We start from the raw sequence: 22,764 nt of genomic DNA on the forward strand, positions 1-22,764 counted from the left end.
AAAATATGTCATTTGCCGATAATATACACTTCTGTAGACAAAAATTGATCCACTACCATACCTTACGAAAATTTCGTCATCATACGTTACAAGCTAAGAAGATCTCTTAGATAGGTCAACTATCTAAGTGATTGCAAACAACATGCATGCTAAGTAGAAGATTGCGTTTTGTGACAAAATCACCAAAAATTTTGGTTTGCAGATAGTTGAAACCCCATAAAACCAGTGTGTACAAGATATTTGCATGAAATTAGGCACACTTGAATACATGCTTCCTAATAACAAATCCACAAAATCGCATTAGATTTTATAGCTGTTTTTCTGTCACATGACATTTGCTTAATTTTAGCTGCTTTTAAACTTCAAAATGAATTTATTTTCGCGAACTTCATAGTTGGATTTTAAAAATTATAGTTCTTGATATTGGAATGTCATGTTATTAGTTCATGTTTGGTGGGTGTCGGATCGACACATTGTACACAGTATATGCAAAAAATTTTACTAGCTCTGTGCCCAGTGAGTACACCCTGAATAGAAGATAAATGCCATTTCTTGTTCAAAAGTTTGCAAAGATAAGAGAGAAAAAGAATCTTTTTAAATAATCAGAGAGGTTCTTGAAAAAAAAAACAAAAAAATATTTTGGACATAATTAACCCCACCTCACCCCCCTCCAGTAATTTAGGGTTGGACTATGTCCTTATTTAATGAACCAACCTGACTTCATAGCTTAATATTTCTGAATCTATGAGATCTCTTATATAATACCACAATAAGCTGGTAATTCTCAAACTTTTTTGCTTTAGTTATTGAGTTAAGAAGCCAATATATTAAAATAGGTTTCAAAAAGCTTTAAAAAAAAAAAAAAAAAAAAAAAAGAAAGAAAGAAAGACAAACCATAGAAAGAAAAACAATTCTATGACAAACTAACAAGGTATTAGGATTCAGTTGTATTTTACGAATTCCATTTTCAGTAAAGTATTTCATTTATAGTACGTAAAATATACTTTCTAAGAGGAAAGTGTTGAACCTAAATTCCGACCATTTCACTTCGCAATTCTTAATACAATCGTCATAGCTTTTATCACTGCGTTGATGATTACCACATCGACGATTATTGTCGATCCACTGATCACTTTTTGATCTCGCTACACCCTTGTTATCATTTCAGATCGAGGGGATTCTTGAGTATGTTAGCGAAAACACCTTAGAATTCATGTAGCTAACATTACGGAGACGCAGCTAGCATTATGGAGAACTGAGATACTTTGATTTGGTTACAATTCCGTATTTTAACTTGATGGAACGTATTGTGGAAGCAATTTTTATAGCAGGACCAACCTTTAAATTCATAGCATGTACCATGTGTTCTATCTTAAGCAACAATAACGCTTGACCGTCAATCTCTTCAGCTTCAAAAGCAGATACATACTGAGCACAGCCGGGAATGGTGCTGAGAAAAACAAAAATAAATACATAACCTCTCTGATTGTAACTAACTTGGTATATTAAACTTAACATTAGTCGCAAACGAGATTTTAATCTTAAAAGGATAGAATGTCTGCCAATTTGGAGAAGAGTTTAAATTCATTACTCATGTTTTTATTTTAGAGTACATCTATTCTCAACTTCTTGCAAATAAAATGGTCTTAACGTTACCACATAAGTGAGCGTTATATTGTTACACGAAATGGGAGCGAATAAATACTATAAAAGTCTTGTATTAGATCTTTATCTAGTAGGGTAAAACTTAGTAGTATACCGTTTTGATTACAATGAGTAATAGATTTTAGATAGCAAAAAATTAATTTTTATGAAAGAATTACAAGGTAACCAAATAACAGGAAGAGGGCTCTCTAGATTTTTATATTAACAACTTACAATACTGCTAAATGTACTTCTGCTCTGAATTTTTAAAATAATTAACAAATAATTAACTTATTCAAATTTTTTAATTTCAAATTCTAAAGTTTAACATTAACAGCAAAATGATAAAGGTATGTTTATTTCTTGATACTTAACTTTTGATAATTCATAATTATGAGAATATGTATTAAGATTTTAAAACTAATAACATGATGTAGTGAACCACAGAGAAAGTTGTGAGAAAAGAGGATCAAAATGGAAATCACTAACACTGCAAAAAAATTAACTTGGTAAGATTATTTTTTATTCTAGATGTCTTGAAGCTCAACTAGGTCTAGCACCAAAAAAAATTCTTCACTCTTTCATCCTTTTCTTTCCTTGCTTTCCAATAATATATATGTGAAAATATGCATGATATGCACAAATCATTTAAGACATCTCATCAAGATGTCATAATATACAACTTGCAACAACACCATAGCAACATTCACTTAAAAGATGATTACAGAGAGTTAGCTAGACTGACATTTTGCATCCTAGTTGACAAGGGGACAATTCTGGTGAAAGTTTTAACATTTTGCTTCTGGTGCGTACAACAAAATCAGCTTCATTTGACTAAGTGTAAGATTAATGTATTATGATGAATCTGATTGTGTTGTTAGTTATTTATACTACTTCGTGACTTGTAGCATATCTAATGACTCCTTCCCTTAAAAATCATCTTTTGATGCAACTGATTGAAGACTTTAAACTGATAAACAAGAAAATTGCAGAGATTGTAGAAAAGAAAATTCAACTTCACTTGTGGTATCTTAACAAAGACCTTGCTGCACAGTTCTTATTTAATAATCATGTGAGCGATAGCAACAAGACCACCAAAGTTTCTGCACTTCAAAGAGATGTTTACACCTTGGCTCTTAATAAGAACCCACAGCACTAGGTTCTCGCAGTTGCAGACTTTGTCACATGTGGCTCACTGAATACTTTTATATGGAACAACATAGAAAGTTGTAGCCAAAAAGTGACACTAAGATCCAGCTTGTCAAGACCAGCACCAAAATTAAACAGCTTGAATATCCTAACTCTAAGCCTCCTAAACAGAACGAATGGCTTTTTATATAATAGTAATACTTTATTTTTCACATTTTTAGTTTTATTTGTCTTGATCAAGTTAATTTGATTAGTGTAAATGCTTTTAAACCATTTCTAGATTAAAATAGGAAATATGATAAATAGAGTCATGGAACAACTATCCATAAGATTTTAAAAGATCTCAGGGAATTACTTTTCATTAGGCTTTTAACTCATCATACAATGCAATAGAAAACAATACTTTCACAAATTCTATCCACCCTAATGGATAAAAACATGCCAAAGTAAAACTAGAAGCAACAGCAACAAAAAGATAATTAAAAGTATACAGAACTCTCTGAATGTTTTTTTACCTTATATAGTCTGAAACCTGCGTAACTGACCATGTTACAACAGGAAAAAATGAGTAGTTTTGGATAGGTTCAACACCATCATAAAGTTCATTTTCAAAATCATGAATATCAAGACCAAAACCCAAAGGGTAACGCGGAGGAAAACAAAATGCAGCTTCAATATCTAAAATATAAATTACAATTAAAAATATTTATTGCAGTTCATATTAGATAAACATTTATGGTTGTAGTAAAATGTAAAGTGTTGAAAATTATCTCCTTTTACAATTTATTCTAAGCGTTTACAGACTGTTGACTTTGTTGACTTCACAAAAAAAATTTTGTGAAAAAAATACAGCTATAAATATTACTAAAAGTTAACATATATGCAAATATGAAATATTCATAACTCAGTTATGATAATTTAGTCATGGTGATTGGGGAATGCCATTAATAGACAAAAACTAGCTATTGTTAAGTTGAAATCTCTAAACTTGATTTATATCTGTTTCTCTTGACTTTTAAATGTAATCTGACACTTGAGTTTCATTAAAAAGTTAATTACATCTCTCAAATATTAATGCCTCAAAACTTATGTTGATGATTGTATAACTAACCCAAACAACTTATATAAACACTCAGATCTTTAAAAAAAGGTAATTACCCTTTTTGGGAGCTATATACTTCTTTGTACTATCAGGAGATGCTTCTGAACTTGTTAAAGGAGTTGAACTCTATAGTAATGTAGAACAAAATTTAAGAATATTATCTTATCTTTAAAACAGAAACTTTATGGAAAAATTGCTTTCTTAAAATTGAACTTTATGTTAAAATTGAACTGATACATACAACAGTTTGGATATAGAATTGTATACTTAAATATATCAGAGCAAAAGAAAAAGGAAAGATGTCTAAAAGATATTCTCTTAGAGATGTCTAAAAATCTTCTAAATTAGATTAAGGGAAATATAAAAATTTTGTCTACTAAAAATATTGTTCTCCTTTATCTAACAAAGTATTCCAGCTCAACATCAGGTAATCATGATTAAATATAAAACTTTTAAAGATCTATGGTTATGAGAAAGAAAGTTTCTTCATAATAATAATCTTCATAAAGCTCTCTTAATCTTTCTTATTTTCTCAATTTAATTTATAATTTCAGCATCTTAGAGATTTAATTTTTAATTTTACTCTGTTTCTAAAGCAAATAAAGATGCAATATATACACGTATAAATTATTGTAGCTATTTCTGTAATACCTTAGCTTTTCTTATTCTTTCTGATTTATTTACATCATAGTTTGCCTTCACCTTTTTATCAACCTGCCTAATTTGAAGAGCTTTTCTAGCTTTATTTGAACACTTGACACTGTATCTCTTCCCACATGACACACTGCAAAAACGTTTTCCCCACATAGCTCTTCGTTCTGGCAGCTCAGCTCCACAATACTTACATTTTGTTGGCAGCAGTGACATGAGCTCATCTTTATCTTCTAGATTAGGTTGAGCTTATAAAAGATATCAACATAAATTAGTAAATTTTTATTCTAAGAAATTTGAAAAATTAAACAAAATCTTAATACAGTAATTTTTATAGCATTTGAGCCTTATTCCTTTTTTTAAATGTAATTATGCTTTGTTAATGTATATAATTTATGTCTTATTCAGATTGCCAATTCATTAAAACTTATATAATCTTTAATTTTTTTACTGAGAACATTAACACAATTAGAAATTCAAAAACAAATACACAATTCATGAGTATTATAAACTCAGATGTCTTCTAAAATGCTAAGCACATACAACCTACCAATAGCAACTTCTCTTTCCTGTACTTCAATTGCATCAACATTGCAATCACTGTTTTCAGTCAATAATTTGACCCCTGAAATAACATCGCTATCAGCATCTGATCCCTAAAGCATTTATCATAATGAGATGCAGGAAAAGAATTAATGATTTACAAAACAATAACTTCAAAAAAGAAAATTGTAAAAGAACAGACTGAATAAACATCTTTTAAACTATTTGTAACAAACATTTAAATGACGCAACTTTTTAACTTACCTTAAATGGTTGATTACTTTCCTCAATTACCCATCCATCAATAACATGAACCAACAAAGTAACCTTTGAGTCATTATGTTTACTACAAATATTATCTGATTTCAATTTTATGCAACTTTCTGAAGAACTATCGACATCTATATTATTAATCCAATTACTTTTTTGCACCAAAGAAACAGCCATCTTTTACAAAATATTATATTACAAATTTGCATTATCCTAAACAAATTTAGCAACTCCTTTAATTGTGGTGAAGTAAAATAAATTACCGAAATATAACACACAAGCATGCACGTCTGTACTTATGTGCTTGTTTCTTTGTAATGTTTTCTTTTTTTTTGTCTCGAAGTAAATTAAATTTCTTTGGAGAAACATGTATTTTAGAACTGCCTCAAAGACAACTCCATTTTAAAAATAAAACTCAAAAAGTTATCAAAAAACTTTTATAAAAATTAAAGTTTTACGTATACATATACTTTTATATTTATAAAAAGATTAATACAAATAGAATGTTAAACTAAAAATTGTTTTCATATCTTTCACCGCATAAATAAAACGTATTCTTTTATTTGGTTTTACTTTTGTTATTATATATTATTTAGACTATTACTTAAATTTATAGCTTAAGGCCCTCGGAACGTTCCGACTCGAATGGCTTTTGGCGTAGGTGATTTTCTTATTTTCAGCTGAAAACTTTAAAACCTTTTTTCATTTTCTTAAAACTTAAACTGATCATGACCCTGATAATCGCACTTCTTATATCATCTGATCAGATGATATAAGAAGTGCGATTATCAGGGTCATGATCAGTTTAAGTTTTAAGAAAATGAAAAAAGGTTTTTAAAGTTTTTATATACACAAAAAAAGCTGTAGAAGTAAAAAATGAATTTAAGAGCAACTATTTAGGTAGAAATGAAGGAGTGACTTTAAGAACAGATTCTTAGACCTAAGGATCAAACTTGTTTTTAGGGTGTGCGGAAGAGTGTTCCAAGAGAGGATACACTGGTATGTGATACTTAAAATGATAATAAGTGGTTTAAATAGAATTCCTGACTCCAGTTAGGGAATTTTTGTTGGAAAGCTGTTCAGTCCAACACTATCACCTTGTATGCTAATGGATTTTATATAGCCGAAGGTTTTTTCTTTCCTTATTGGTTGCATATAAAAAGAGTTGAGATTAGGATTGGTCAGATGCTTTTGAAAACTGATTAAGAATTTGGAATTCCATCGGATAAATCAAAAACAATTTTAACAAAGAAATTTTTAAAATGATTGCAGATAGCTTTAGGATTGGTTTCTCATTTGTTGCTAATGAGTATACTAGTCAGGGAATAACTTTTATTAGGCTTTCATTTCTCAACTCTTTTTGTTGTCTTCCAAGTGTTTTTTATGTCACTAGTATTGTGGATGAAAACAGATTTTATCCATTAGGCCTATAGATCTTGTTTTATGGAAAGTCACTCCTTCATTTCTACCTAAATAGTTACGGTTAACGTCGTTCTTTACCTCTTTTTGTGTGTGTGTGTGTGTATATACACATCTTAGAACTTTTTATTTGTCTTATTATTTATCTTAGCTTTATCTCATTTCTTTCATAAGTCTGTTTTAAGGGTGCAACTGTATCATTTTCTATGAAATTCTACTTTTATTATGTGAGTAAGTTTTTTTTTTTTATCTTATTTAGGTAATTGCATTTTATTAATGAATCACTATTTGCAATGACCTGTGTTTTTGTAGCCTTCTTATTCACACGAAATATATTGATATTGATGGATTGAAGTAGAGTTCAAATGTGAACGTATATTTGTGAATGCATTATATTAATTATTTTAGTTATATCTTAACTCTTTCAAAAGTCTGTTTTATGTGTGCTACTATATAATTTTTTGTGAAATTCTACTTTTATTATATGATTAATTTATTTCTGTTTTTTTTTTTTATTTTTTATTTATCTTATTTAGGTCATTACGTTTTATTTACAATGACCAGTGTTTTTGTAACGTTCTTATTCACACGAAATACAGTGGTTTATATAATTATAGGTGTATTATAATTTTTATACAGATAAGTGTTACTTTTTAAAATTTAATCAAAAACGAAAGGCAATAAATTGCTAACTTTAATTCATCTTCAGAAAATTTTTTATCACCTATTTATATATTACTTTTATTTTTTAATTCTTTGTTGTTTGAAAAAGAATTCGGTTTTAACAAAAGTGATAATTAGTATGAGACCAAACAAATCTGCATGTATTTTACAGAACGGAAACGGAAAATAAAAATTCTAAAAAAAACTTAAGATTGATTTCTGAAAATTACTACAAATAGGAGCTAACTCCAAAAAGTTGTTCAAATTGATAATTTACTTTAAAAGCTATTTTGGTTGGTAATAAGTTGGTATTTTTCGCAGAAATAGTGGCCTGAAAAAGCATACTTGAAGCGCTTCGATGGTAAATTATTGGTATGGTGAAAGCTAGCAAACGGAACTGTGAGTTAAATAAAACGCTCAGTTTTTCCGAGAAATGGGTTCTAACTACAAATGAAAATTAAGAGACGACCGAAATAGTTACAAGGACCGGCAGACCGCCTACAACAACAGACTGAGTTGCAAGTTACCTCTTTTAAGAGGTAAAAAAAACTTACAATTGGCAACAGTGAATTTGATGGTGAGTTTAATAGCAAGTTTAAAAGTATTCTTATTATTAGGGAAACAGTTAGAAGGACTTATAAGATAAAAAAGCAATCGGTTCATATAAAGCAGGTAGAAAGAGACTCCTCAATGTCACGGATAGGCTCAAATGACAAAAATGACGTAAAGAAAAACTTTTCTGGGTCATAGAAGATTGGAACAAAGTCATCTTCAGCGATTAATTGAATTTTGAGGTTTTCATTCGAAAATCAAGAACTATGGTAAAAAGATTTAGTTCCGAACAATATGTGGATCGATTCGTTACATCATAGTTACAAAATGGAGGAGGCTCAGCTTCTATCTGGGGTTGCAATTACCATTAGGGCACTGGATGTGGCAAAGTTTATACGGACAGAATTAATCAATTGACCTACAAAAATACCCTTAAAAATGAACTTTCACAATCTGCTAAACATTTTATGGTGAAGACCAAGCATTGAAATTCCAGCAGGATGGAACTACAGTTCATACAACGTTGTCAGTCCAAGCCTGGCTTTAATAGCAATAAATTGAAATCTTGCCATGATGCGCTAGGTCTCTAGATCTGAACCCGATTTGGGAATATTTGGTCATACATGGATGCTAAAATGGTACCAATCAAGATAACGTCCGTGTAGCATCTTAGACAAAATTCCGAAGGAACTCGGTAAAAAGTTAATCAAATGCCAAAACGGGCCTGTTATTTTGTTAAAGGCAAGAAATCTTTACATACCTTAAATACTGATTTGGTATTCGTCTATTGAAATTTTTTTTAGTACTTGGTTGTAATCGAAATTCGTTTTTTTTTTAACTTTTTTTTTAATGTTTCTAAAAAATCAGTGTTTTTTCTAAAAGAATTTAAAAAAAAATTAAAAACAAAATCCCTTAAAATCGCTTTTGTTTTTGTTTTTTTTAATGGAAAGACGTAACTCTACATAATAAAAAAATACGTTCGTCTATAAATCTGTGCTTAACTGTATATTATTGATCCTACACAGATGAAAAAATAAAAAGATGAAAAAACAAAAAAAAATTTTTTGTACGATTTGACTAACGTATCTTTATCTATTTTCTATCATTAAAAAATAGAAAAAGAAATGTTAGTCAAAACGTACAAAATAAAGCACAGCCCGAAATTTGTATAAACATTTTAAAAGACGCCAAAAAACTCTTCACAAAATAATTAAAAGCTAATTACTTGTTTTGATAATAATTTTTTTTTTGAATTATACTCCTTATTTAATAGTATGACATTTACAAAAGACTTTGGTCAACAAAGTGGAAAGAGTTTAAAGGCCAAACCTCATGGAATACTTTCGTAAAAAAAAAGGAATAAAATTTTTATTTCATTAAAATGGGGGTTTTGTAATCTGAATCAAACTCTTCATTTACATTTGATACACTGTTCTGCATTTTACAATGAAATCCCAGACATTGCTGAAAAATAGATTTCAGTAGCAAACATGTGGCCTCCCAGCTCTGCAGACCTTAAACCACTGAATATCTCAGTGTGGGATGAAGTTGACTCAGAGATCCCAATGAGGAATTTAAAATATTGACCATCAATTTACAAAAAACGCATTCTCTACCTAAAGTATAAAATGTCATTGTATACAACAAGCAACAACCTCAGTTTTATAATCTTGGCATTCATGTTAGCAATTCTTGTAAGCTTGTTCTTCTTCTGTTGCACACCCTTTTAGACCATCCATCCCTAGAGATAACAATTCGTTCAATTTTGTTGTCAAGACATGGCATTTTTCCTAAGTACTCCGAATTCGAAACCGTAGAATTAGCATCAGTATATGATATACTGACATAATATTACTGATACTTATACTCGTGTATAAAAAATATATATACTATTAGAAATAATAAAATAGAAAATTTCATTTCTATAGAATATTTAGTCAAATCGATTACAAATAGATTTATAATTTTGGTAACCAGGATAAATTTTCAGCGTTTCATGTATGCTGCATCTCAGAAAATTAATTGAATGGTAGTCAGCCTTAAATAAAATTTAGGATACTGATTCTTTAGTATCTCAGTTAACACCGGTCAAAAAAAAAACAAAAAAAAATTATTCTTAAAGCATATGATATAGTAGCATTTCTATGATATTTTCAAATTTGATTTTTTTAGTTATTCACATGTTTCCACTAGGATGTACTTTGAGAAGTTAAGGTTGCTTCTGACTACAATTAAACTATAGACAAAAAAAGGAAAAGAACTGATAATGTTTTTTTTTTTAAATCCTAGAGTATGGGCCATAAACTGGATTGGTATGAACAAAAGGATGTGAACGTTGTTGCTTAAAATCGCAAACCCCAAGTTGCCCAGTTTTATAGAAAAGTACTTATAATCTATTATTCGAAAAAAATGAAAAAAATAAACACGCATTTTTAGAGATGTAGAGGATTTAAAAATTTGATCGCAATGCTGTCCACAAGCTTATGAGGACCACAAATGCAAGTTCGAAATGTAATTAGATGCCTGCAGGAAAATATTAGTCAAATTTTTTATCGTCATATATTAGAATTATTATTTATTTTAAAATAAAAATTGATAAGAACTTTTATTAGTTTTTCTACTTTCACATTTATTTCTTTTACGCACTTTATGCTTGCAAGACTCGTACAAATCAAACATACAAATAATATAGAAAAAAAAAAGTGTGTTGCTCTGGTCGTTAAATTATTGTGACAGTCACGAAAATCAAGACAACGTTAACAAGTAATTTATTATAGTTTATATATGCTTACAACAAGTGTTTTTTTTTCGAATTAGCAACTCAACCAAGTTTAAACTATGATCAGAAATAAATCTTAAAACAGGTACGGTGTTTTGTCTTTAGCCATATTTGATAGTCAATCACTTAGCCATATTTCGACAGCCCACCATTTTGCCATATTTCGACAGTCAACCATTTCAATTGCATTTTTTTTGTGGAAATTTTTTTGTTTAATTTTTTGGTTTTTGTTGAGTTTTGTAAACCATTCAAATTTTGTTTTTTCCACAAGGGTCTTTAAAAGTTTAGTTAAATAGCTGGTTTGAAGTTTGGGTTTTAAATCGTATTAAAAGCAATAATTAAATTAGCTGTAATGAGTTGAAATTAGGTTCCTATACATATAACCTTAAGTTTCCAGAATGTCTCAAAAAAACAAAACAAAAAAAAAAAAAAAAAAGATAATGTTATTTTAGGTCGCCAAAAGCAAATTTCTGAAACCTACAATAACATTTCTCATATAATAGAAAGAATCTGTAATTTCGATATAATTTATCAGCGATACATAGTTAGTTTAAAAAGGTTAGGTTCCGACCAGCGATCGCTAAGATACGAAGATCGTACTTGGCTTTCAGCAATCTAATTTCTTCAAGTTTTTTCAAAACAAGTAAAGCGGGATGTTTTCGTATGTATAACAGTTTCGTATGAAAATGGATTTGGAAATCCAACAATCGCTCGCTCGCTCGACCATTTTTTTATTTTTTTTTCACAGAAAAGATTTTTTAAGTAAAAAAAAATCTCAAATGCTAAAGCAAACTCTGTTCAATTTTCCAACTTTTCTTCATTTTACTTTTTTATTCGAAAATATTTGCGAAATTTATTTACTGTGAACCTTAAACGTGCAATATTTGAAAAAACTCTCATCAAAATTTTTTCAACAAAAAAAGTTCTCCATTTTGTTGTACTAAATGTTGAAAGAAATATACTCTTGCCATCTATATTGAGTACTCGACAGGTGCGACAACATAAGGCGCAACCATTTAAATTAGTATTAGTTTTTCCCTTTCTTAAAACGGATCGAAAACAAGCCATTTGTTTCATTTTCATTTGTATCTTAATATTTTTACTTATACTTTTTAAACCAACTCCGTTTTATTTAACTTTTTGCATCAAAATTATTTTTTTATTCTTGTCAATCTATTTTTCTTTATTAGTGATTTATCTTTTTTTAACAGCAGCATATTTTTTATTGTACTCATATTGGTTTAATCTAAAAATTAATTAGTTATGCAAATATAAATAATGGATATATATAAGTAAATAGAACACTTAAGAAATAGTAAATCATAAAAAGTAAACATTACGAAAATCTAAAAATGTAAATTTAGATTATATAAACGTTTATAACATTTTAAAAAATATATAAAAGAAAGATATTTTTCGGCTCTGTGCTCAAACAAAAACAATAGGTTTATTTCTTTTCATTTTAACATTTTTTATTTATTTAGATTTTTAAATGTATTTAGAAACAATTTCCTGAATGATGAAATACTTGAACAAGCAAGCATAACATGAACAAGCGAGCATAACGATATACTTACTATTTTAAAGGAATTTTTAAAATCTTACAGAGTTATTTATCAACGATCCAGTTTTTGAAAAGTATTTAAGTGTGAAATGAAAACTTAGCGAAAAACAAATTTTCAACCTGAAATAAAGGCTAATTTGCTGCAGAAACAATTTTAAGCTAAAAAAAATAAATACAATACTTTCAACTACTTGTAAATCTTCTTGACTTTAAAATTTTTTTTCGTTTAAAAAATGTGAGGTGAAGCAAACATAGACACAATATTTTCACAAAAACATTCAAAGACGGTTTGTATCGAGAGTGGCGAAAAACATTTTTGGTGCATTGTTGTATCTTCAATGTTGTTGTAATGCATTTTGAAGTTTCCTTTGCAGTAATAACAGTATAAACGTGCAGCTAAATTCGTTTTATAAGAAAGCTACCCCACATCGAAGTTAGGTTTTTCGTAACTAAACATTAAAAAATCATGCTTAAATAGTTCATAAAGTTTATCAGTGATTTCTTTCGCTATTGGTTTAAACAGTTTTTTCATAAGTTCGTTGGAATTTCCATTTGAATGAGCGTCAGGTTTTTCTGGAAACTTAACTTTATTGGCGACATCAAGTGTTCTTAACAAATAGTCGGCATCTTGCTTGAGCGATTCAAATTTTCCAACGAAATCATATTGCACCAAACAAGGCAAGCATAGCCTGTCTATTCTTTCCCAGTGCTCGTTCCAAAAATCAGCGTCTTCAAGCGGAGAGTCGATGATAAATTTAATAAATTCTTCAAAAGTCAGACCTTCTCCTTCTTTGTAACGGCTATCATTAGTTAAATTTTTTCGTTCTCTGTACTTTCTCATTATATATTTTCCGTATATGACTTTGAAGGTCTTATACTTGGTCTCTATAAACTTATTTCTAAACGTTGAAACCAACCTCTCATAAGGGTGACGAACAAACAAAAACTTATAATAGGTTGTTAAACGCAAACTTATCTCTTCGGGAGAATAGTCACTAAGTTTGCGAAAGTATCCAGTGCTAAAATTGTGTGCGAGTGAAGAATTTATTTCATCTGGTTTGTTGAAATAGCCATCAAGAACAAGTAGAACTCGTTTCCAGTTTGTGCAAGCAACTTTTGGAGTGACACAATACAGTATTTGGTGTTTGTCACTCACCTTTATAACAAAGTTACACTAATTTTTACTGTTACAAGTAAACAAAGAAATTGCTTTGTAATCTGAATTATTAGCCAAGTATAGAGCATCTTTATTATTATTACTTATTTGACAATATTCGTGCAAAGTGTAAAAAAGTAAAAACTAAATTTATAAGTTCAATTAAAAAACTGAATTGAGAACGAGTAGGAAAGACAGAAATTTTTGTAACGCGAGCTTTAAGAAAACTATATTATTAGAATTTGGAATTCAATCATGAAATTTTTATGCTCAATGTATATCTTACCAGTATATTTCTAAAAGCGTTCGAGTTGATTCCTGAAGACAAATCAGCAGATAAGGGGAAAATTTCTTTTTTTTTACGTTTGTGACAATCTTGAGTGACCGTTCGTTTTCGTTTACGCTGTATAGCCGAGTTCTCAATGTCTTCGAAGTTTGAAGTGAGGAGATATTCCTAAAACACGGCAAAGTTTCGGTTGTGAACACGCCGCATGAAAAACAGAACTTTCAACAACCAGAGAGAACTTTTGTGAGAAAGTCAGAATAATTTTATCATTGCAAAAAAACATTGTTTAAATTTTTTTTAAGTTTAAGTAAGAACAACCCCCTTAAAATTTTAAAACAAAGTTAATGCAAATTACAAAAGGAACCAAGAAGCAATGAATAGTGGAATGATAAACAGAACATTTTATAGAATATCACAGTCAGTTATTAACAAATGCTTACCAGTAGTTAACAGAATTGGTTTCAATATATCTTTGGGATAAAAAAAAAAAAAAAATTTAGTTCAAATGTTATTGAACACAATTGAAATGATTCACACGTACGCAAATAAAAGTGCATTCAAATGTAAAAAATGGCGCTTTTTTTGCCTGCTCTTTATTCAAAATACCACAAAAAATGAAAATTTTGACTATTTTCAATTTGATTGTCTCATATTTTAACAATTATTTTACAAACTTTTATAAAACAAAAGAAGAAAATGGTTCTCAGTACAAATCTCAGGTTTTGTGTTGAAGTTGCGTGGAACTGATCTAGATTTGACTGTATTCAAATCTGGTGATTGCGCATGACATTAAAAGTTACAATCTTTGTGGACCAGCCCACAATTTATTTTTGTTAACTCTTATATCTTCTGATGACATCATCTAATGCATTTATATAATGCTGCATAATAATGCATTTCTCTTTATAAAAGCGTTTGTTGTAATTTTGTGTAAATTTACTCAATCAAAGTAAAAAACCTTGAAACGTCGACAGGACAAAGCAGTATTTATTTCTTTTCAAATTTGCTTTTCCCATTTACTTATTCTAGAACTTTCAAACGAGAAGTTCTCTCTTTAGAACACATTAATCTTTTGAGCCTACATCTGGCTCAAAAAAGTAAGCTTGAGAAAGCATTGTTGCTAGCTGCATTTTTCTGACAACATATACACTGATGTTTTTTTTCTTAACAAAACATTTCGTTACGCATTTGAATAAACACATTTTTCACGACCATCGATTGAGCTTCTTGAAAGTCACCTTTAGATTGGGTTTTACTAGAAGAAATTTTAGAATATTTTAACTTTGGATTGGTGCCGTTATCCATAACTTTTATTTGCTACTGCTTTAACTGCTTTACTTATTGCAAATTGATCCATGCCTTCGTATGTTAACTTTCAAATTTCAAATTTTCACAAGAATAATTAGATGTAGAAAAATTTATCAAAGTTTAAATTTCATAGAAAAAAAAGTTTCTTGATAAACTATTGTCTTACGGTTTGAAAAGAAATCAGTTTAAAAGATTTGAAAGTATTCTTTAAACGTTATCGTTAAAACTCAAGCTATAAAAATAATTTGAATTGTCAGACATTGAATTCACAGAGAATTGCTTTTTCTATTTAAATAAAAATTAGTCTTTTATGAATCGTATTTGATTTAGTTACAAAAGTTAAAAAAAGTTTAATATGTTAAAAAGAATTTCAAATATTCTGCAATCTTTGATCAAAAGGTACCTATCCTCACATCAAATTATTCTTTCTTGTTTTCTCTACATGCACTAATTTTAATGCCTTTATGTCTGTCGTCCCACTACTTTATTTTGCACTTTTCGATTTGCTGCGCCTTGTCTTATCATGAAACCCATTGACAAATCAGCTAAATTTACCAATAGGAAAACAAAGTTGCTAAATGTTTCCTTGTTTGTCGACACCCTTTTGTGATTATTTTTTGCTGTTGTCTTTTCTTACTATTTATTCTAATGTGTCGATGGAGCTTAGGAACAAATAAAAGTTCACCTGGATGGTGTTGAAAAGCTGAGGTGCCGTTACTAGCTAGAAGATATAAAGAATTTTGCAATGTCAAGCAACAGCTATAAGCAAGCAGAAAGATAACACTCAATTAGTAATCAATTTAAAGCGTTATCTGATATTCAAAATGAATAATACCGTGTAGTATAACAACGACTTTATGACAAAAACTTTTTCAGACATTTAACGTAGATGTTGGAACAAACTAAAATAATTTTTTCAACAAAGCAATTTTTTAGCTGCTTAACCACCAAAAAACAAGGATCATGAAGAGATTGGTGCTTTACAACATCTAATTGCAATTCAAACAAAAAAAAAGGATCATAAAGAGATTGATGCTTCACAACATCTAATTGCAATTCAAACAAAAAAAAGGATCATAAAGAGATTGATGCTTCACAACATCTAATTGCAATTCAAAAAAAACAAAAAAAGTCCCAAAGAAATAAGAAATGTTTTAAATTTACTCGCAGTAAATCTTAAAATTATTGCAATTTTATAAAGAAAATCCGCATCAATCCTGAAAACCCAACCCTACTTAGACAAATAACTAATTGCTGGCAGATGTAACATCTTTTAACTGGAAGAGCAAAGAAAAGTTGAAGAACAAACATCATCAAAGACAGTTCTCATATTGCAATGTACTGATACTTGTAGCATCTCACTTGCAGAAACATTTGTTTGTCTTTTTTTTGTAACTTCTCTAAGTAGTTTAAGTTTTCTACACTCTCTGTGTTTTTTCAAAATCGCAGTCCTGATAATAGTATGTATATTATTTCTCTACTTTTTCGTGTAACGTTATTAGGCAAGAAAAAAAGCAGATTTACAAAGTTCTAATAATTGCTACAGTAATAATCATCTTTATTCAGTAAGTAATCAGAAGATAGTGGCACTGTCTTCTTATTACTTTCTGAATAAAGATGATTATTACTGTAGCAATTATTCCTTCTTTGGCAGCAACGCCAACACTGCCACAGGATATTGATTGGCATTAGTCAATTAAAATTTTTTAAAATGATAGTCATTTCCTCACAAGTTATTTATATGGGGATCTCCGTTGTTCTTCATCCCAATAAAAGTATTTTTAAAGATTCCAGGGAAAAGCTTTTTAAATTTTGAAAGGTGAGAACGAAAGGTGAGAACGAAAGGTGAGAACGAAAGGTAAGTATATGGAATTAAAGATTCTACAACCAAAGATTCTATTATTTATTATTGTTGGCTTTCCAAACCAATTGATCACCGAAGATTCTCTTATATAAGCGTCAAATCATAACTTTTTTCAAATAGAACTTTAAGGTGTTTAGAAATGAAAAACTTACATCAACTAAATCGTATTCGTCAAAATCTGCATTTTGACTTCTTTCTAAAAGAAAAGGTAATTACTTACAGATTTTGAAAAGATGCCAACAATTTAAAACAACAATGAAGATATGCACATTAAATACAAATCATTAAAAAACACAGCAAGCTTCTTGTTTGGAGGATACTAAAACAAACAAGTATCTTACCTGCTTGAGTATTCTTACCTACTTGTTCTTCATGAAAAGAAATTGCTTTCTTGATATATACAGCTTTCCAGAACTCCCAAGATATTAGTATTCCAAAAGCAATTAATGATAGAGCGCGAACTGTTACTACGCGCATTCCAAATACCAATGCCACTCATGGAAGGATCAATGTATTTCAAGCATTTTTACAGCATGGGTTTTTTTTTACGATGATTATACACTAAAAAAATTAATTTTAAAAATAATACAGCAGCTGAAAATTGTAGAAAAAGAAGTGTGTTTTTCTCACTGAGCCATTTTTTTACCGCCGATTTTTGCCGATTAAAATATTTATGCAAATTTTATCGGTGAAACTGGTGAACAGTTAAAAAAAAATAATAATAATTTTTTGTTTACATGCCGGGCACAGGTATAATAAAAAATAAGAAAATTCTAGAGTTTTATACTTATATATTCCATCAAATTTATTTTAAACGTTTTTGGAATATGAAAGCACATATTTGTATCATTCGATACCTTGTACTTGTACATAAGATACTTTAAACGAACAACTTTTTGATTTTTAGTGGGTTTAATAAAAATAGTCAATTTTTTCAAATATTACTTAAAAAATTTGAAATATTTAAAATTAATCTCATTTTAAAAAATAAACATAAATAATATGTTCTGACGGTATAACATGTATTTATTATTAACGGGTATGACAAAAAAAAAAAAAAAAAAAAAAGTAACGAACAGTCGAACAATGGTATAAAATGATCAAGAAGAAAGCTGATATCTATTTATATCACTCAACTGATCAACCACAGAATACACCTTCAAAAAACGAATGCAAAATAAAAGCAGTTTTAAATCAAAAGAAAAAGGTGTTACTTAACATTACCCAGAGAGTTTTTTTTTGGCCAAAACATTAAGTTTGCATTGGACGCAAAATAATTTTCCAAAAGAAGTTTTGTTTTCTGATGAGAAGATATTCTACATTAGCGGCCTGTACAATCAAAAAAACGAGAGTATCTGGGCTGTAAATTGTAAAAAACCGACAGAAAAGGTGTTAAGCAAAAAATTATGGTGTGTTTAGGTCTGTGTTCGGAAGAAAAATACCGTTGGTCATTTTGAAAAAAGGAACAATTAACTACAAAGTTTATATCGAAAAAGTTCGAAAACACGGCAAACGAGTGTTCGATGGCGATTGGACGTTACAGCTTTCTCAAAATCGTTAAAGCTGTAACCAAAAAAAGCCATTTTTCACCAAACTCTCTGTTCAAACTTTTTTTACGACAAATTTTTTCACCTAGTAACAAGGATAAAAAAAAAAATTATTGGCAAGTTGAAGCTTGCAGTGAAACGATTCAGATTAGAAAAAAAGTGTTTGAAAGTTGTGTTTGTTGGACAATTAGATTGTTTATATGCCTAAGAATACTGGTAACTGGTTTATATGTCTAAGAATTCTGGTAACTGTTTGCAATTTTGAAAGTGAAGCATTTAATAGAAAAAGAAAGGGTGGTTTTTTCTAAAAAAGAAAGCAATTTCACAAAAATTGAAAGAATTATGAAAAAATAAAAGTTTATCATTCTTTTTGCGACGTCCGTTAACATTACTCTCAATTAGATACATTATACTTAACTATCTTAGACATGTACTGTAATGCATTTAAACTGAACTCGTAAAAAATGCAAAACCTAGTTTAGTAAAAATTTCTTCTCCATTCCGTTTTACAAAATAAAGTTTGCTTCACTTTTTTTTGATTATCAATATATTAAGATATTTAGACCATAAGTAAACCCCAAGAATATAAAATTACTCGAAGGTTTTAAAGGAATCTCAAAAAGTCCTAAAATATCTTTAAGTAAAGAGGTTTGCTTTCACCATTACAAAGACTGATTCTGTCTTTTACTCTATATGACTCTATTTTTATTTTCTAAAAGCTCTATTTAATTAATTAATTTTTTTTTTTTCATGACAAGAATTCTCATTTTGGAAACTGTTTAATAAAATTGTTTGCGATAAATCCGCGTATTCACGCGTAAAATTCTTCATTTATTTTAAAGTAAAGATTTAGAAAATAAATTTCACTAAAAATATAATTAGCATGGGTTATTCGATTTAATTGAACAAGTTTATATAAAATTTAATCAAAAATCGTTTTTTAAATCAAGAAAGAAAAGCAAGAAGAAAACATTTAATTTTTATTTTTTTTTTTTCATTAAATTTTATTTTTTCATTAAATTTTATTTTTTCATTAAATTTTATTTTTTTATTAAATTTTATTTTTTCATTTTATTTTATTTTTCATTAAATTTTATTTTTTATCAGTTTTTTCGGTTGTTCGGTTGTTAGCACGCAGTCAAAACATGTTTACCAAAAAACTAAACATCTCAGTGTTTTTTAAATTGCTTTCCCTGAAGAGTTTTTAATTCTTCGAAGCTGAATACCGAAATCCCGTTTGAGTAACCCTTTGCTTCAAGTCTTTAAGTCTCCTGGAAATTTTGAATTTTTAAGATGTATAAAATATCGTCTCGGTTAACAACAAATTTTTGTAAGGAAAAATGAACTTTAAAATATTCTAAACGTTTTGTTGTTGTATTATGTGTCTATGTAAGTGTAAGTAAAATTAGTAATAAATCTACATATGTAAAAATTAAAACGAACTAAAACACAGTTTTAATTCGTTTTAATTGTTTTAATTTTTACATTAAGTAGAAACATATCTAATTTCGTTTACACAAAATAATTTAATCTACATGCACATGTAGTATGCTCAAAAATTACACATTTAATTTTATGTAATTTATTTCTCAATTACATGTGCAACTTATGCGAAGCATTTATAGTATTGCATTATATTGCATTTTTGTAGATATATTTTTCACTTTATATTTTTACGTACCATAAACATTCAGTAACAGGTACAGGAAAGATACCAAAGTATAACTTTACATCTTTATGCAATATTTCATTTTTTTGTAACCCTTTCTAGACTATTACTATGAGAGATTTTTTTAACAAATAAAGTTGAATACAAAATGCATTTACAGTGTTATCCAATCATGTTAAAGAAGTAATGGGCTCTGTAAGAAATGAACAATTAATATTGCCAAAACAATTTAAATGGACAAATAAAAATTACAAAATCAAGAAGAAAAAGAAAGGAGTGAAAAAGAAGAGCTCACGCTCAATAAGAAAGTAATCGACATTCTCACCAATGCCGTAAAATCTCCTCTTCTTGAAAACACTTGTAATTTACTTCCAAATAAAACGCTTTACTGAAATGCATAAATACCGCCCCTCGCTGCTTCTTGAAATTTTAATTAAGCTAATTTGAAACCTTAATTACCAATAGCCGCTATTCACCTTCGAAATGAAGGGAAACAGTCTGAGTTGAGATTTTCTAAATCAAACAGCAACGAACATTCTGAATGTTTAATGAACGGTAAATAAATCTCTCATGCCTTTTTTTCGAAACACGGTGATAAACGGAGGCGAGTTCATTCAACCAAAGCAACAAACGCTAAACTTAAACATTATTTTAAACAGTTGTGCCCATTCCCGTTCAATTAGACCAATTAAAACGAACCAATTTGTAAGTTGTTACTGTTATCGCTTTCGAAAATGGCGAAAAATAATCAAAATACTTTGTGATCTCAGTTTAAGTGTTGTACAATTTTTCATTATCACATTTTGCTTTTGGAGCGCCCAACCGAAAATTATGGCAAACTTAATTAAAAGACATTTCTAACAGAAATTTTATAAATTATTTTTTGTTAACACTTGTAAAGAAAATTACGAAAGATGACAATCGAATGGTTTCTAAATATTTAAAGTTCGCTTGCTATTAACTAAAATCAATTTAGGCTGTAATGGGCAATTTTCAAGCAATCGTTAATATTTCTCTTTTTCAAAAATTTTCATTAAAAAAAAACAAAAAAAAAAACAAATAAATTTCAATCCCTTTTTAGAAAAATATTCTCAGAAACTTAATATAAAAAAAAACAAGTCGTTTCTTTAAAAGAGAGCAGAATCGTTTGAAGAGTGTAATCGTTTCTTTAAAAGAGAGCAGAATCGTTTGTAGAGTGTAATCGTTTCTTTTAAAGAGAGCAGAGAAAATACCCTCTTCACTTCACCTTTGGATGCTTTTTTTATTTTGGTTAAAAATAATCTTTAAAAAACAAATATTTTTAAAAAACAGATAATTGATTTTTGTAAAATACAATAATATTGTAATAATGTTTAAATACTATAACTTAATAATGCTTTATAAGAGGAAAAAAAAGACCTATTTGCGAACCTGAGTTAAAATTTTGAAATTTAAAAAGTATTAGGTTAAAAAGAGGAAATATTGTAGTTCTTTATTTATTTGATTTCCTTTTTTTTTTCTTCAAGTGCAAAAACAGCGTCAATTTTATTAGCATCTGCTGGGCCCATCATAAAAAACACCGGTATATTAAAGATAAAGAATAAATTATGAAAAACAAAAAGACGAGAAATTTACGCACATTATAGGATTGATAAGAGGGCCATCTTGAGATGATCATCTTGAGATGATTAATAAGAGGGCCATCTTGAGATTGTTAAGAAAATGTATTGAAAGATTTTAATGAAAACAGGCAAAGATTTTTAAATCAAAAGATCAATTCGTAACTTTTTGAATCGCATTTTTCTATAAAATGTTGTTATTAAATTAAGATAGGTATACAAAGAAAAAAACCCTTTTCTTGGACCGAGTGGACCAAAGTGAAAAGACGTCTATAAAAAAGCAGGACGTTAAGTTTTCTTTTTCACTTCATGATTCGTTAATTTGCTTTTCAAATCGCTTTAAAGGAGCCTCGAATGAACCTCGAATAAACATCGAATGAAACTCCATCTGAAATTAACAGTTGGGCAAAAGTAAGACTGCCAATTTACTTTTAAATCGTTTCTCATAAACTGCGCACTTTTTGAAATTAAAAAGCTTTAAGAAGTAAATTAGAATAAAAATTGGGACAAAAAAAAAAGATAATATTAAAATATGGAATACGAACGAATAACATAGGCTTTAAATAAAATGACGTAAACGAATACTAAGCATATATGTAAGTTTCAATATTTCAAACAAAGTTGTTTAACTTTCTTGGGGTTTTTTCCTTAATCATTTTTTAATTTCTAAGAACAAAAAAATCAATAGTTGATGATAAACTTGTCAATATACGACATCTTTATACTCACCATACGAATATCAGTTAACTTTTTCTAAATATGGGCTTGTCAAAGTTGACTTATTTTGTCAGGTTTACAATGCGGCTTATCTCCTGCCATTTTTAGTTTCTAACTTCAATTTATATTTAGTAACCGCATAAAGCAGCGATATGCGTCTATTAAACACAGACAAAAAGTTTTACAACCAATAAGTAATTACTGCTTTATAATTCTAAAGGCGATCAATGGTAAACTCTCATGTTTGTTGTTTTCTCAGCAAATAAAAAATAATCTACCAGAG

General features: G+C 28.8%; 2 protein-coding genes across 2 annotated transcripts; both read right to left on the bottom strand.

Moving 5' to 3' along the window:
• Positions 1–898: 898 nt before the first annotated feature.
• Positions 899–5,667, bottom strand: LOC145186159 (polyhomeotic-like protein 1). Its single transcript, XM_090098377.1, has 6 exons — positions 5,354–5,667; positions 5,097–5,202; positions 4,547–4,794; positions 3,952–4,021; positions 3,309–3,471; positions 899–1,450 (listed from the first exon to the last, which is right to left on the bottom strand). The coding sequence occupies exons 1-6, from the start codon at positions 5,534–5,536 to the stop codon at positions 1,246–1,248; spliced, it is 975 nt and encodes a 324-aa protein (XP_089954503.1). The 5' UTR covers positions 5,537–5,667; the 3' UTR covers positions 899–1,245.
• A 6,850-nt stretch (positions 5,668–12,517) lies between these two features.
• LOC145185857 (carbohydrate sulfotransferase 11-like) lies at positions 12,518–20,791 on the bottom strand. Its single transcript, XM_080061893.2, has 5 exons — positions 20,492–20,791; positions 17,310–17,511; positions 17,103–17,146; positions 13,779–13,946; positions 12,518–13,492 (listed from the first exon to the last, which is right to left on the bottom strand). The coding sequence occupies exons 2-5, from the start codon at positions 17,425–17,427 to the stop codon at positions 12,755–12,757; spliced, it is 1,068 nt and encodes a 355-aa protein (XP_079918019.2). The 5' UTR covers positions 17,428–17,511; positions 20,492–20,791; the 3' UTR covers positions 12,518–12,754.
• Positions 20,792–22,764: the final 1,973 nt, after the last annotated feature.

This window comes from Hydra viridissima, unplaced genomic scaffold (genome assembly GCF_058129835.1).
Source record: "Hydra viridissima isolate aposymbiotic clone 2 unplaced genomic scaffold, HvirCarnegie_v1 scaffold_9, whole genome shotgun sequence".
Taxonomy (NCBI): Eukaryota; Metazoa; Cnidaria; class Hydrozoa; order Anthoathecata; family Hydridae; genus Hydra; species Hydra viridissima.